This window comes from Perna viridis, chromosome 12 (assembly GCF_037379345.1).
Source record: "Perna viridis isolate PV_CMFRI_1.1 ecotype Kerala chromosome 12, ASM3737934v1, whole genome shotgun sequence".
Taxonomy (NCBI): Eukaryota; Metazoa; Mollusca; class Bivalvia; order Mytilida; family Mytilidae; genus Perna; species Perna viridis.
Window position 1 is genome coordinate 20,754,859 of NC_142456.1, and position 16,941 is coordinate 20,771,799.

At 32.2% G+C, this 16,941-nt stretch overlaps 1 protein-coding gene across 1 annotated transcript; it reads right to left on the minus strand.

Moving 5' to 3' along the window:
* Positions 1-8,023: 8,023 nt before the first annotated feature.
* Positions 8,024-16,519, minus strand: LOC148601642 (trafficking protein particle complex subunit 4-like). The gene is made up of 5 exons (XM_088554232.1): positions 16,239-16,519; positions 15,002-15,176; positions 14,019-14,122; positions 11,439-11,565; positions 8,024-9,609 (listed from the first exon to the last, which is right to left on the minus strand). The coding sequence occupies exons 1-5, from the start codon at positions 16,411-16,413 to the stop codon at positions 9,537-9,539; spliced, it is 654 nt and encodes a 217-aa protein (XP_088410358.1). The 5' UTR covers positions 16,414-16,519; the 3' UTR covers positions 8,024-9,536.
* Between the last annotated feature and the right edge of the window lie 422 nt (positions 16,520-16,941).

A 16,941-nucleotide genomic window follows, 5' to 3' on the forward strand; every position in this document is an offset into this window, starting at 1 on the left:
ATACTCCTCACTAACACTGTACATTACGAAAAACAAACCTACCAAAGAGTATGCTTAAGATGCAGGTCAGTGAGCTCATGTAACAGCATTATACAGGTACATGTAATCCTTTAGATAATCCGGCTTACCCGGACAATTGTTCGATCTGTTAATTCATTGAACTTGGGTAACCAAAGCGATCAATTGATATTAGGTAAGCTTATTTTCAACGTCATTTTATTTGATATTTTACTGCGGTCCTTGAGGAGGACATGTCAGTATATTCTATATCAGAATGTTATATTGTTTTAAATATTGTACTAGTATTTGGATATGGTTATATGTGTGATAAGAAAAGTACTAGAAATTATTTCAAATTATAACTATTCACACAAAGAGAGAGGACCATATCAAGTGAATCTCGAGTGTTTTTTTTCAATGTTTGCACTCTCTGCAGAATTGATCTGTCTTCTGATGGAACATATTTTTACCCTCTGTCAGAATTTTACAAAATTCAATGGTTTTTAGTTATTTGCTAAAATCTTTTTTTAACCCTATGCTCTATGTTCAGTAACAGCAGCCATGTTTCCCGATATTTCTTATATAAATTTTAAACAATCAATTTGTGCAGGATACCCTAAGAAACACCTATGCTATGTTTCATTTAAAGAGGTCAAGAAGTCTAAGACTTTAGGCCTGGTGAGCTAAAAAAAAATGTGTGGGACGATTGCCAATGAGACAGCCATCCACCAAAAAGCCAAGCAAGGAACAATTAAACTAAAACGTCGGTTTCACAAAAAGTGGTATGTGTGAAATTGATCGTACTTTGTGACGTCACAATGCTATTTTACTTTATGAGGTCATTACGTACGATCAACTTTACACTTACGCTTTTTGTGAAATCGACGCCAGATCTCCATACGGTTTTAAATGATGGACAAAATCATACCATAAAGCAAGCTGTAAAAGGCCAAAAAAATAAAAAATTATTCATAATATGCGAAAATCGACTTAATCTAAAGAAAATAGTAAAACGAATACAATAAACATAGAAACAATGACAACCACTGGATAACAGGTTCCTGGATTGGGGCAGGCACATAAAGTATGTAAGTTTGTAAGCGCTCAGCCCTACCCCCAACCTGGGACAGTTGTGGATTAATACAACAATGAAACGGATTATGAATATCTGTTTAATTCGGATTTAACTCTTGAGAGTTGAAATGTAAGATTTTTTTATGCAAAAGAAAATTTCTATGTTGTTGGGGAGATTGACAATGAATTAATAATGAGAAGGGGAATGAAATGAAGTTTGGATAAATGGGAGATTTGTGGATTGGGAATAGGTATTGTAGCGTCCAGGGTATTGAGTATCACTGCCTCGCTAGTCAACAGTTACAACTGTGATTACATGGTGAAAAACAAGATTATTTATTATGAGTAATCCAGAATGTGTAATTTATTGAGTTTTGAAATATATGGGTACTGTTATTATCAATATTAACGGGAAATTAGTTTTAAGTATCGGGTCTGTGGATTTTTTATCTTGGAGACTGGCCAACAACCAAGGGAGTATAAACACGCCATTAAAAAGTAGAATAAGACCTCGAACCAAACCAAAAATGTAATTGGAAATATGCCAAAAGAACGTCTATTTCAACTGTACTGTCTAGCAATCTACTAGTCTCTTGTGTGGGCTGCACAAGAGTGTCTAGTATATCAAAAGACAGCTATTGCCTACGTAGTATAGTGTAGTGTGAGTTTAATGTACATATATGTACATCGTTTAATAACTGAATGCCTACTACAATTTATATCGTATTATCAATTGAACAAAATACTAGATTTCTGGAAATAAAAAAAATCTGAGATGCCTAAAGAAGCTTGACTTTAAAGAATGGTGTAAAGTATATCACTCTGTAAAATCAATCTAAACTCCTAGTACCTTAATTCACCCCTATCTAGCAAAATATGAACGTGTTCTATTACTTCACGATGGCACAGATATACAATCCTTAAATAGTGTGAGATATTCTTCGCAAAAAGATTTTATTTTGTTTAAACTGTCTCTGATTTCAGAAAAACACTGGATTCAGGAATATCCCTGAATAAGTCCAACTTAACAAGGGTCTACTATAGAACAATTTGGTAGGCAATTAAGATTTTTTTTTCATGGGTCTGGAACAGAAATAAGTAAAAGATCTGATAAGTAGTAAACTTCTTAACAATACTGATGAAAATAAATAAATATAAAGGAGTTTGAACTAGACGAGGAAGTATACGTAGAGATACATGGTTCAAATTGTAAGAATTTAGCTACAGGCCTTAAAATGTCACAATACTGTGTAGAATGAACTGTAAGTGCATTTGAAGAATAAAATTTCATCAAATTACTTTATGCAAACTCCAAATTCAGCTCTGGATAAAAAAACAAACTTGTTCACTCAAGAATCAAATTGCAGACCTGGACAATCGTCGGGAAAAGTTTAATATCTATCGGGATAACGTCTATCAACAATCGGTACGCTGGATTCATGTTGGAAAATAAAACCTAAAATTATCTCCACATTTCTTGTCGATAATGTGCTCATGGAAGATATAAAAATGTGAAAATAACTAGAAAAACGTGTATAACTTCGGTATATTCATCCTCTAAGATATTCTTTACAACATTTCCAAAACAAGGTCATGTCAGGTTATAAAAGTACAAAAATAACATATGTTGGTGAACGCAAATGCGTATAGAAATGCACACCGGAAGTAACATGCTTTCTTTAACAACAAGCTAAAAAAAGTGTTGAACTGCATCTGCATGTATTTAATAGTAAGTCAGTTTATGTGAGGATCAAGGGCAAGTGCCCAAACCACACGAACGACTGCCATCCTATGATTTGCGGAATAATCGGCGAACTTCTATAATATTCTTATAATTTCGGATAAATTCCTATAATTTGAAGCATGGCTCGAAAAGCAGTAAAATTTCTGGGGAAAGGCAAATGCATGTAAGTGGGGCAAACTTTTCGGTGTATTGGATTGAAATAGGCATAGCATATTGTTTAATTTTTATTTCATGATCATTTTATGTGCCTGATGTCATCTAAATATTTGAGAAATTGAGAGTATTTACATCTTTACTGTACACAAAACGCTGGATGGTTATTCTAAATAATCGTGTGCAACACCTAAGATTACCAACTGCTAAAGTACGGCTGTCAAAGTACTTCTATGCCCTTTCCATTGGCTAATTTCCAAACTTTACATCACAGGTCTTCATGAAAAACTAATGACTATATGATCGTAGAATACTGCAATTAATTGAATTGCTTCTCAAATATATTATGTGCATGCAGCAGGTGATGGCGTACAACTGATGTAATTACATTTATAGTACATGAGTATGATTTTGTCTAGATACAAGAATATTATTGATAATTTCGATTTAATTAGATTATAGGCGTTTCTCTAAAATATTTGTCGCATATAAAAAATGCAATGAAATGAAAGTATATTGAAAAGAGTAATCCACGAAAACAAGATTTGAGCAGAAATTAAAAGGACACATTCCAAGGATAAAAACTAGACACGGAAAACAGACGCATACAAAAAAGAACATGAAATAACCAAAATCTGCATGCATGTACCGGGTCCAACGGTAGTGTAAAGGCCTCTGCTTTTCTAAAAAACATCCACAATATTACTCATAAAATGTCGCGTCTTGGATATTTGAAGGTAGAAAGGCAAACAATGACTCGATGAATAAATTAGTTTTCAATTTGCAGATGGATACACCATAACGATCCACGAGTTCATGTTGACGACCATTAAGCGATGACTTCAATATTGTAGCAACATAGCCCAGTTCTAGAAGCTTAATTGTAAAAATTCTAGCATGGTACAAAAAGTCCGCGTAGTTACGGCAAGCTCTAGTATAACTTATGAGTTGCGATGTGAAATCTCCATACGTAGATGTTGGTTGGATGTTGCCACGGATGGAAGGAAAAGTTAACAATTCGGAATGAGAGGCCGTCGCGTTTGTCGTATTATTTGGTAACTAGTTTTCTTGTTCCATTGATTTCTAAGTGTAAGCGAAGAAAGGGGGCTGACAACGAGGCAAATATTTTATTTTACTTCAAGATTAACAAAAACTGCACAGAAAGTTTGAAAACTTTGAAACCTGTCTTCAAGATATCTACAATAAAAATTTAGTTGACCAACTCTAACATATACATTCATACAAAATACTCGTAAATCTTTTCTTAATTTAAATAGAACACTAAAATATTTGCCTTCATACTAAAGTTATGACAAAAGAGACGATTTCGATTTCACATTATTAATTTTCCATTCCAAGATGGTGATATTCCCGCAGCATCCTTCTATGGTAATAGCATATAACAACTGGTCTGTTTTGCTTATATTTGTAATAAAGTGTCGGATAATAATGAATGCTGTTAATTTTCATTGTCTGAACTACCTGTAGCTTCCAGTAACAGGGTACGTTCTTTAATTGGATATGTCATTTTGTCTATATGTTATATGCTGGGGTATATCATGAAGAGAAATAGATGAATGAATTTTATGTTGACTGTGTTTGTTTGTTGTGTCAGTTCATTTTTGACCTTACATTAAAGGGCGTATCGTATATAGAATCGTGGCAATTTTGACAGAAAGTATGTGATGACAAACATAGTTGAGATGCACTGATGTTTTGTGGAGACGTTCAAAAGTAACGTAGTCTTGGACAATGATATTACAATACAAAATTGAAAAGAGGAGGGTGAAAGGTCCTCATTTGGCAAATTAAAACAAATAATTGCTTTTATAGGAAAATTTGCAATTTATATTCATTGTATTACAATGTTATTCCGTTGATTTTGGTTCTAAATTTCGTCAATGATATGGGTCATTCTAAATACACTCATAGTTGGCCATAGTGGAAGATTCATTTTCTAATGAGTTTGCTAAGAAGAAATCCCCTAAAACATCACGAAAATCGGAGGACAAAACCAATCCTGGTTTATCTGAACTTGAAAAGAAAATTTCCAATGTAAGCTACCATTTTACAAACAGAAGAAAGGTAACTCAAATATTATAGCTATAGACGTTTTAGCTTCTATCTTTGTGAAAGATGCTTAAACTGAATCCGAGAGAGAAGACAAGGCTTTAGTGTTAGATAAAAGTCAAATTAACATTATAAACCAGTCTTCACATTGTGATAAACCTTCTTTACTGTCCTCGTACAAGGAGGAATATAGGTCATATTTTTTCTGTTAGTAGTAAATCACTTGAGCATTTAGAACATTTAGAAGTTCGAGTATAATACGAGATAACTTGGTCCCTTCTTGCCGAACGTCATGGTAAGAAAAGTGCAAAGTAAAGGTGAACAAGTTGATTTCACATCCTGAAAAAATTCGAAAATATGCATACAAAGGACAAACAGCTGCTAAAATGTGTTTAGCTATTTTAGAATAATTGCAACAAGCGTTGACAACGCTCGTGACAAAATTGAAATAACACGAACCAGATATAGACTTGGTTATTCAAGTGGTATTACATATTGTTACTTTGTCAGTTAGATCTATTGATCAAAATTCAGGTGCCGGTCCTATTGATCATATTATACACAGCAAGACTACTATTATTGGTACAATGCTAAAATACATTTCAGAATTAGATGACAAGTTTATGAACTTAAAACTATATAATAATGATGCTCATGTTAGTGACTTTGGACTTTAACTTAAATCACGCCCTGAAACCAACAAGCAAATCAGAGATTTTTTTTATCTGAACTTAATTCTAAAGCTTCTACTTTAAGTGTTAAGAGGAAGCAAAATACTACTTAATAATGACAGTAGTGCTGCCAAAGTGACCAAGGGTGAATTGTGTCAGAATTATATGGGTTTCTCCAAAACTTCCAGAGTTCAAAAGGACTTTTAAGAATTAAAGAAATGGTAGCAACAGTTTCAAAAAAGACATTTTTGACAACAAAATAAAGAATAGTTCTTTTCGCGAGAATATAACCAAATGACAATTTGAAACACATGCAAAGACTTTTGCTGTAAGACCAGAGATGCCTGTAGGTGGCCGTCTAAATTTATTATGGAAAATTGGGAGAAATGGGTAATCTCTCTTGATTTGAAAGTTGCTTACTTCAATATTCTCATACATAAATTCTACAAGAACTTTTTGAGGTTTTGTATAAACAATCAATGTCTACTTTTACACGTTTATCTTTGCCAAGTAGCTTCCAAAGTTTTTATTGAATAAAAATCAAAATTGGAAAAAAGAAGCATGTATATATGTTCTTATCAAAGCAGTGATATACAATGACCTATATATTCCGATGTTTTAATTGAAAATACTTGAACTGAAGACTACCTATAGCTTTAAGAAAAGAAAAGAGAAGGGAACTCTCAAAAAGGAAGATTCTGAATAAAAGGATGGCTCAGAACTCGCCTAATTTTACATTCAATCGCACAAGTATTATTATATTAGTTTAAAACTGAGGAGTTTGTCCTCAAATTGTAATTTAATGAGATAATAATTCTTACATGATTGAAATGCCACCCGCCTTCAGAATCTTTTATTGGAAATCACTTTTCTCGTCGGGACGCATGCGCGGGAGTCCAAGTCATGAAGGCGCTCAATTTAAATCGCCCTCGGCGTTTAATTACATTCAAATTATCAAAAAAAAAATAGAATTTGATGACAAATTCCTCAATTATTGGGGGTAAAAATTGTGGAAGTTTAATCAAGACGGTTCATGCAAAAACATTAACATTTGCAAGGTCGTACGCCTTGAACGCCAGTCCTTGGATCCGTGCCTGTTGATATTCTAAGCTCTGATATCCATTTCACACAGAAGCGGTATAACGTTAAGTCAGGGTAGAAAATAACATTATGAAGTCAATACTTACAAATTTGTAATATCATTTTTTATGAATCCATAACAAAAATAATACAATATTCCAGCTTAATTCAAATAAAGCAGCTACCATATTACTCCCAAATGCCATTTTCCAATTGAAAGTTTCTTTATATCTATCATAGCCTTCAGGATACTGGCAGAAAACTGTAAAACATCATTTTTTTCACTTTTCAAGGGTAACAAAGAGTCATCTAACAACTTTGACCAAGTGCAGACTTTTTCAGACTTATAATAAGGATCATTTCAGCAATTGATAGAATTCGACTAAACCTATCAGTATTGGAGATATAATTATGCCAAAAACTTCTGTCTGACCCCTATCTTTTATTTTTAGTAACGCTGGCCATATTTTTCGACAGATCAAAATCCCCATATCAGTTCTATGCAGAAACATTCATACCAAGTTTGGTTCTGATTAGTCTAGTAATTTCAGAGGAGAAGAAATATTAAAAATGAGAAAAAAAAAACGTTAAAAAGGGCAATAACATCAACACGGCTAATAACAGATCAAAATGAAAATTTGACCAAAGATTGATCTCATCACTCTGAACACTTTTACCCCTTGTTAAATTCCATAGATGAAACCACTTCCAAATTAACATAATAATTAGCAAAAGTTTAATTCTTTGCTCTCAATTCTCTACCTTAAAAGAAATGAGGGAAGTTTCTTATCTTCCCACTTTTTAATTGGCCTGATATAATGATGGTGGTAGATTTCAAACTTTTCAAAGTCAAAAACAAGTGAGGTGATGCTCTTTTGCATACCAGTTTATCTTTGGAACAGTAAATATGGGAGATTTTCCCTCACTGACACAGTCTTATGTGGAATATTTTCTACATAAAAGCAAATTAGTTCGGGTAAATATTCAATTATTTCTATATATACCGGTATTTTGCACAGAAAATATACCGGTAGTAAGTTTAACCACACACCTCCCACAAATACTACATTTTATGTGCAAGTTTCTAAATTTTTCATTGATTATGCGGAAGTCTACCTGCTAATGTGAGAGGGTTTACAGGTATATTTTAGCTTTTATTGTATTGATATGGTGATTAAAATTTGGGTGATGTATTCTCAAGGTTGCGAGAAAGGACGTGAGAACCAAGAAAGATGTTTTGAATGGTAATTTATTGACTTAAATACTTCTCCATCTAAGAATCAGGTAAAATGTGTATATGGTTTGGCAGTTGAAAAAAATACACTGAGATTTTATTGCATTATCCAAGTATTTATACCTCATAACCACAAGAAATTACTGTCAAAGTGTTAGTAAAGTTTGCCTTTTTAAGATACACTGCGTATTGATAGGTCAAATTTAGTTGAAATACACTATGAAAAAATGGCAGGAACATTTTCCTGAACTTTTTCCTTATATAAGCAGTCAAAAAATCTACATCACCAATGCCTCAGGATAAATTTAAAATTTTTTTCAGTTGTTTTCTAGATGTATTTGAATATGTTTGAGGCAAAAAAGACCAAATTGAGAAAAATGATGTGCCACTCATTGCCTGAATCTTACACAGAATGGTACTTAATTTGTTAGCTTGCACAATTCAACAATAAAACATATATGAAGCAAAATCATTTGACACAAATACATTCATTGCACTATTACACAGACATATTCATCATTGCAATATACAATCCCAAGAAAGAGGGTTAATTTCATGAGAGAATCATATCTTAACTGATTATTTCAATACAACAAGAAATATTCCACAGTATGAATGTTATAAGCAATTTTTAAAAGGAATACAATATACATGTACAGCAATGTCCAATTAAAAATTAGTCAATAGGATAAAAATGGTGTCTACATTTTTTCAAGTTTAATATATTTTACATTGGAGGAATGAACAACAATTAAAAAAAGTTGTTTGATCATCAAAAACGAGTTGAGGATTTTGTATCATGGTGGATCTTAAAAGAACAAAATTTCAAAACCAACCCTAACATTAAAATCTTGAAACATCTGTACTAATTGCTTTGGTTTTTTTTTTATTTTAAAAAAAATGTTATTTTCTTATTGACATCAGTTTGTATTATTTACTGTCTTTTATATATGGAGCCACTGAAATATTCTAGAGTAAGTTGATGCATTTGTAATTAGGCCTAAAAACACTGTATTAAAATACCAGTCAATATAAAATGGTAAGACAATGCCTAATGTAGATATAATTCATTGTGTAGAAAACCCACCTAACAAATGATGCTTTTTTTAATTTACCTATGTTATATTTTTTTCATAATGACAGACCTTTCTGTACTTTTGAGATAACCATACTTTCATCTCTCCCTAAAACCAATCAAATCAAACCAAATCAAGAAAGATAACTCTTGCAAACTGTCAGTTTCATAAACATACATAGTTTTTATCTCAAAAGTGCAACAATCAAATGTCAAATAGAGACTGGTTAAGTGGTTTGTCACTGTTCCTGAATATGAAATAAAAGTGATTCGATGGGTTTTTGACATGCATGAATCACCTCCTGACTGATTTTTTTTAAAGTCTGCGATTTAAATCTTACTCAAGGTATTGTATCATAACTCAGCTTTAAAATAATGATTCAAACAGTGTTAAAGTATCAACAGTAATAAAAAATAAACATTAATCAACAAAAATCAGACTTGATTTATTCCCTGTCTTTCTGTCTGTTCTATTGTTTGTTGTAAATTGGTATCAAACAGGTCACATCTGAAAATATCACCAAGTTATTAAATACTTGTAGACATGATTTTACAGGCCAACAAACCAACTGCAATTAGCAATATCAAAAGCTAAACATGTGGTAAAAAAAAGAAATGTAATGGTTTTGGAGGTAGACCTAGGGTAAGGGACACAACTCTAACAAATCATTGGGGTCTCACTAACCACTTCTAACGTTTCCATTACTTTACATGTTAAAAAAGTAATTTTCAAAGTCTCACTGTGAATTCCCAGGACAAATGACATCTTTAAGTTGCATACCGTTGCGAACCTTGGAAAATATGGCTTCCAAAATCATTATGCTAATGGTACGATGATAGTAGAAATTCTTCACAAAATTTACTTGAATAAATAATACTGAAAATCCACATTTTTACCTGTTCTGCTAACTGACAGCATTCTCATTCTCAGCTTCATTTTGACTACTTTTAATCATAATACACATAAATAATGCACTTACAATGCATATGTCTAGGTTCAGTGTGTTTTTGGTACTACATAGGGGGGTGGCCATTTGACCCGGAAGTGGTTAGTGAGACCTGGAATGTTTCAGTTCGTATTCAGCATTTGACATCAGTCTCGTGTAAGCATCAAAGTAACATGGATTGATTTCATTCTGTTTCAAATGAAAGCTTGATAGGCTTTGGTGAAATTGAATATGATACAAACATATCACTGCTTTCAAGAGTTATGTCCCTTACCCTAGGTCTACCTCCTTAAATCAAGCTTTGTAAAATAGAATTCCATTTCAAAGACAAAGTGAACAAAAATAGTGTCAGTGACTATTTGTGCTCATAGAAGAAAAAGATACACAGGATCTCATCAAGACAAAATCTCAATTACAAGTGTTATGCATGTACAGAAATATGTATAAAATACAATAGCGCTTAAAAAAGATAATATGTCTATTTCCTGCTACCCTACCTACCTCATTTTTTTGTGCCTATCTTAAACATTTGATGGCCATTTTGGCTCAAGCACTACATTTCTGTATTAAAGTCTAGATTGTTTTCCCACTAACTAAATGCAAAATGTTTTTGAAAAATAAAACGATTTTTTTTTCTTCCTCGAAGCAGGAAACAAGACTATTATTTTTTTGCCTAAATATTGTCAATACATTGCAATGAAATCAAGACAATAACTAGAGGCACTAGAGAGCCTGAATGTCTCAAAATAGTTGTTTTAGCTTTCAAAAGCTAGACTCTTGACTTACTATACTATTGTCATAGGAATCATTTATCAATCTTACTTATCCACCTGGTTTTCATATTATAAAATAAATCTCTCATAGTAAAATATGTAAGGTTTGTTTAAAGATATACAAATGTACATGTATTATAAGAATGCAAATATTTAATGTTCATTGAAGAGGATGTCCATGCAAAAACCAGGCAGTGGGTTGTGCATGACAAATTTTGTTTCAAAAATATTTTAATCCATTTCATATTTATGCATCCTTTCTAAAAGTTAAATGTTGGTTTTTGATTAAGATCAACGGTTAATTTAGAGAAACTAACTACATAGAAAGCATTAAAAATGTCTTAAAAAAGGGAGATACCAGTACGTGTAACTATATTTTTGGGCAAAAATTTGTTGCTTTGTAAGGGAACTCTAAGACCATTTTCCAAGCCATCCATTGTTGCTTTAAAAAATCTTTTTACTATTTGACATCCAAATGAAATAAAACATTACACTGAAACAAAAAAAAAATCAGTGGAATAAAATCTACCCTGTGCCAATCATATCATAAGACCTGCCTAATTTTAACATGGACATACATGTACAATTTTAAAGACATACATGTACATGTAACTCACCTTATTGGCATGTCTAAGGAATAGAAAGGATTTTTCAAAGCAAAATCCGAATAAATTTCATACAGTCTTTTAAGGAAGATATCAACTCCTGTCTGTCGAGAATCAGCAATTACAACAAACTTTATCCCTGTAAATATAAATAAAACAACTTCATTCCTGCAAAAAATTTTAAAAAATTATTTTTGTAAATACAAATGCAACTTCATTCCTGTAAAAATGAAAAAAAAATTTTTTTGTAAATACGAATAAAACAACTTCATTCCTGTAAAAATAAACAAAAGAAAATTATTTTTGTAAATACAAATAAAACAATCATATAAATATTGCAAATTTCGGTAGGCCATGCAGGTGTTTCAAGACGAAACCTCTGATCAGCAGCATTAAAACCAAATACTTTAACAGGAAGTTTAAAGATTCAAAAAATGAAGTATATACAAGAAGTGCTGAAAACAGTCATAATTACAACTGGTAAGAATTCAAGTACATGTACTTTGTAAATTTTTCAGTATTAAGATAACAATTTCAAGATCTGAAGGATGCATTTGAAATGATACGTATAAGTGTTTAATTTTCCAAAGGTTTAAATTTTGCCATGCATTCATGGTTAGCCAATGGGACTTGGAAATAAAAGCATGAATTATTACCAGAATTGTAAAAAACACATTTTGTGAAAATAAAACCACCCAAACTTACAATAAAAGGGCAGAATTTTCAAACCAGAAAAATCTTCATTTATAGACGTATTGTACACATGAACATGTACATGTATATTATAATGTATGATAAGGCATGCTTCTTCTTAAACAAACATTAGTTGAATCAAGAACAGTTCAACACTGACAGTTCCCTATTCCATTATATTATAAATTTGGCCAAACATGCCTTTCTTAATTAAGTAGCTATCTTTGTAAGAATCATGCAAAATCTGAAAAATGAGATACACCACAAAAAAGGCTACATATTCTTATTTTTGTAATTAAAATGTTTTATGGGTGTATATCATGAAATGTGTATTCATTCATTCCGATCTGTCTGCTCTTAGGGGATAATCAACATTGAAAATCCAGTAGATTCTATTGTATTTGAGTGTCGTTTACATAGTTATCTCCCTTAAGTTTGAAATCTACAGTGCATTTTATATATTTTTTATCACCTATGAGCAAGGGTTATATGAAAAACCAAATGTTAATTTCTGTTTACTAAAGCATTTTAAACAAAATATCACAAATAAAAATAGTTAGGCTTTCCAACCATGTATCACATTTTGCATGATTCTTAGCTGGAGTGCTACTTATGTTTTTATCACATTACATTTTTGCACATCTGAGCATGCAATTTTTTTAGCAGAAAAATAATTGAATATAATTCAATTATATTTTTTATTCTGGTCATAAAATTGAAATTTAAGTATATGTACTGTATCCATCTGATCCGAACAGCAGTGATTGGGAAGGATTTTTAAGTAATGGGACTATGGCCCCAATTCAGAACACATTAATGGGCCATTTTGCATTAGAATAGGCCAATCAATGATACCAATGGGACATTTTATTTTGAATGAAAAAGATGTCAATTGTTTAATTTCATTAAACCCTTTATAACGTCAAGATTCACTGTTCACTGCCCTGGTGCCTTTTAAACTTCTTTATGTCTTTATAAGACCAGTACAAAAATTTTGTCAACATAAAGCAACATTCAAAACCAAGTCGGGGTATTTGTTACGATACTGTATGTTTGAACAAATTTATCTTGTAACTTGTGTACCAGACTGCGAAAAATAGCCTCAATATAAAGATTCAAACAATTTAGATTGTAAAATTCCATACTTTATCCAAACTGTATCTTAATCCTTGCGATCGATTTTTCTTTTTCTTTTTGGTACTAAGCAATATTTAAAATGCCAAGATAATAACAATTATCATATTCCCCCAGTAACAAATGAAAGTTTTTCTCTCGGCTTGACTACAAGATTAGATTGAAGGGTTACATAAAAAACTCAAAAATTTTATTCAAATTTAGTTCAAATAAGATTACAAATATGTCTGAAGGACTCTGAACAGCGAATGGGTTGGTCAAAAGAGACAACGACTGCATTGCTGGTACCTGCGTGATTACCATAATCTGACTGGTCGATAAATTTAAACTGTTCTACAATTAACGTATGGAAATGTGATTACCATAATCTGACTGGTTGATAAATTTAAACTGATCTACAATTAATGTGTGGAAATGTGATGAAGAACATATCACAGCTAAAATCGAAAAATTAACAGACCACACTAGTCATGGGACTCGTAAGAAAAAAAAATAAGTTCGTTTCTGGTCAAAATGAAAGTATCAAAACCGTTGATACTATGGGATAGCTGGTACCACATTCTAAAAGTTAATGTGCCATGTCGACGCACAGTGTCCACATGTTTATGGGTCATTTTTTGTATCAATGCACAATTTGTGCATGGCCTTCCCAAGCACTGGTACAGCAAGCACCTGATCTGTGCAGTATCCACCTGTCCTGTATTCCGTAACACATACATACCCACCTAACCTATACTGTATCCACCTGAACAGTGCTCTACATACCTGTCATAGTCTGGTGACAATGAAGTTTGAATACATCTGTCTCTAATACTTCAATTCCTGATGATCTGGGCTCGGGTGAGAGCTGTGATCCTATAGTAAACAATCTGTAAAATAAAAATAGTAAATACAATTAAAGCCCATTTCATAAAAATCAACTGCAAGGCAATTAAACGTAGACACACCAGTAGGCAGATCCAAGAAGGCCATTAACCACACTCCCTTCTCCTTATGCTTGAAAAAGTTAAGTTGATAATATACTTATATAGTCAAAACTGAAAATCACTGGAGTGTTGCCATATATCATTATTTCGGATGTGAAGTACAAGGATTTGATGATCAACTGTTGCTTGATATTAAAAATACAAATATATATATATAATGTGCATCAACCAAATTTTGATAATAATCATTGTTCCGAATATCAATATTTATTTGCATGATATTGAATTTGTTGCATTTTTCCGACTTTTTGCAGATAAAATTTTTTCTTATATATCATTTTACAAGTCAATCATGTGACAATGGAAAAAAAAACCAACAGGTATTCTACTGCAAAAAAAAAAGGTTATATGAATTATAAAATTAGTTTTTTTTTTGTTAAAAGAAGTATACTATGTACATATGTACACTATTGTCAACACTTATTTTGAATTGCTCCACTCTCCACAGTGGAGACTTTGTAAGTGGAGTCAGAGAGTCTCCACCCAACACAGTGGAGTCACCATTTCAAAATATGCTTGTATATATATATATAATTTAAATCTCTTGTTTCCATGACAATATAATTATTTCAATGATCCTTATATTATAAATTATTTGAGTTATGTACAGAAAACACAAATGAAAAGTATTACCAGTAAAATGAAGCAATTTTCTCTCCATTTTTAATATAGTGGAACACAGTGGAGGAAAATGGCGACACCATTGTGAAGAGGGGAGAAATTAATATTTAGGTTGATAGTGGTGAATATACATGTACTTACGAGTGGAACATACTGGCTAACATGATTTTTTCGTTGGTTGATAGCTTTTGTCTACCAAACTTAATATTTATAGGATAATTCTCTGGTAGAGATAATACTTCAAGAATTTCTCTTCCATCCTGTAAATAACGACCCTCAGCAGGTATTCCATTAACTCCTAAAACACTGTGGCCCACTGAAAGAAAAGGAACAACAGATACAATGTACATTTTAGAATCTATGTATACCCTCACCCTTGTGTAAGTAGAATACATGCAGACTTTATGTCTTGAAATACAGAACTGAACAGTGTTTCCGCACAATTGAGACTTTCACACAAAATACAATAGTGTTAAAGTAGAAGGACTATACTTCTAAAATGCCAAAATTCAGAGATAACTCCTGTATTTTCTCATATTGGGCATCAGCCCAATACGACCCATTCTTGTGACAGGAAATGGGTGATTTCAAATATTGCAAATGGGCCAATTATACATGTATGAACAATGCATTATTTTCACACACAAAAATGGAACATTGACCATAGTTACATGTACATGTATCACAGACTGACTCTGACAATCAGACCGATGAGTCACATACAGACAGCCCGACTTATGCAGACCCCGAAACCAACGACCACATTGACCTATCACCTCTTTTATTTTACAGGGATTACACTGGGCTTCACCAATGTTGAAATTTACGATTTTTTATTTGATCTGGAGACAAAAATAACCAGTTGACGATTTTCATGGTGCCAAGGTTTTGTATATTTGGTACATTTTTATAGTTATAGTTATAAATCTCATATACAAATACTCATGCCAAATCATGATTATCGAATGCCTGCCAGATTGTTATTTACATATTATTAATATACATAGGCTACTACTTCCCATCAACTATCCTGAAGATATAATTTATTTGGACAAAATACATCTTACTAAACTAATATAATAACATTTTCTCAGAAAATACAATATTGATTCTGCAGGTGTATGCTTTCCTTCTACAGACGTACTTTGACCTGGCATGCCCACTCAGGCCTACTTAAGTATAAACCTGTGATTATAAACAAAATCATAAGACTGTCTCAAAGTCAAACTCAAAGTCCAGGATTTCTTGTCATAACATTCAGCTCAATATGTACATTATTAATATTATCAATCCATAAAGCTGCTAATAAGATGCCGTTTATAATAGCTCCGTTTATTTAAAGCTAATGCACAAAAAGAAGGAGAGACCCATGATTTACCTTTAATACCATCAACTTCGCCAAAGGCAACCACCACTTTATCATCATAAATTTTTAACATCAAGTTCAAAGGGTAGGCAAATGTTTTCTCAAGCTCTGGTCGATTTTGGTTGTGATCATATTGATAGATCAATCCTCCAGCTTTGTTAATGATATACACACTATAAATCGTCATTGTAATGAGGTTTTACATGTATGCTTTCACCAACTATTACATATTGATATTCTGTCAGACGAATGTACAATTTAGTCATGGGAGATAACACCGTTTTGGTCTCACTAATTAACGACAAAAGATGATAAGAAGGGTCAAAGATCCAGAAAAACGGTATGAAAAAAATATTTATTGACAATTAATTGTCAAGAAGTTTTGTTTTCATTAATGCTGAACAAAACTTATTTTAAATGAAAACAAGACGAATTGTGAAAAAAGTGGATACAACTTGAATACAAGAAAAGGGACAAGAAGAAGAAAAAATAATAAAGAAATCATTTTAAAACCTATAAAATGATAAATGAAATGGTTGGAAGTATATGAATTAATTGTAAGCTGTTAGAAGCCCGAGACAGAAGTAGAGTTGAAAGTTTTTTTTCTTTTATCAACAAATTTTGAAAGGGGAATTCAATTATTGTAAACGACAATATGGAAACATGCATCGGGGTGGAAAGGGGGCACTTCAATATTTTTTTTGTAGGGATGAGC

Coding starts and splice junctions, on each gene's coding strand:
- LOC148601642 (XM_088554232.1), bottom strand. CDS start 16,413: ATGACGATTTATAGTGTGTATATCATTAACAAAGCTGGAGGATTGATC. Junction 15,177..16,238: donor CGAAGTTGATGGTATTAAAG/GTAAATCATGGG, acceptor CTTTTCTTTCAG/TGGGCCACAGTGTTTTAGGA. Junction 9,610..11,438: donor TCCTTAGACATGCCAATAAG/GTGAGTTACATG, acceptor TGATATTTTCAG/ATGTGACCTGTTTGATACCA.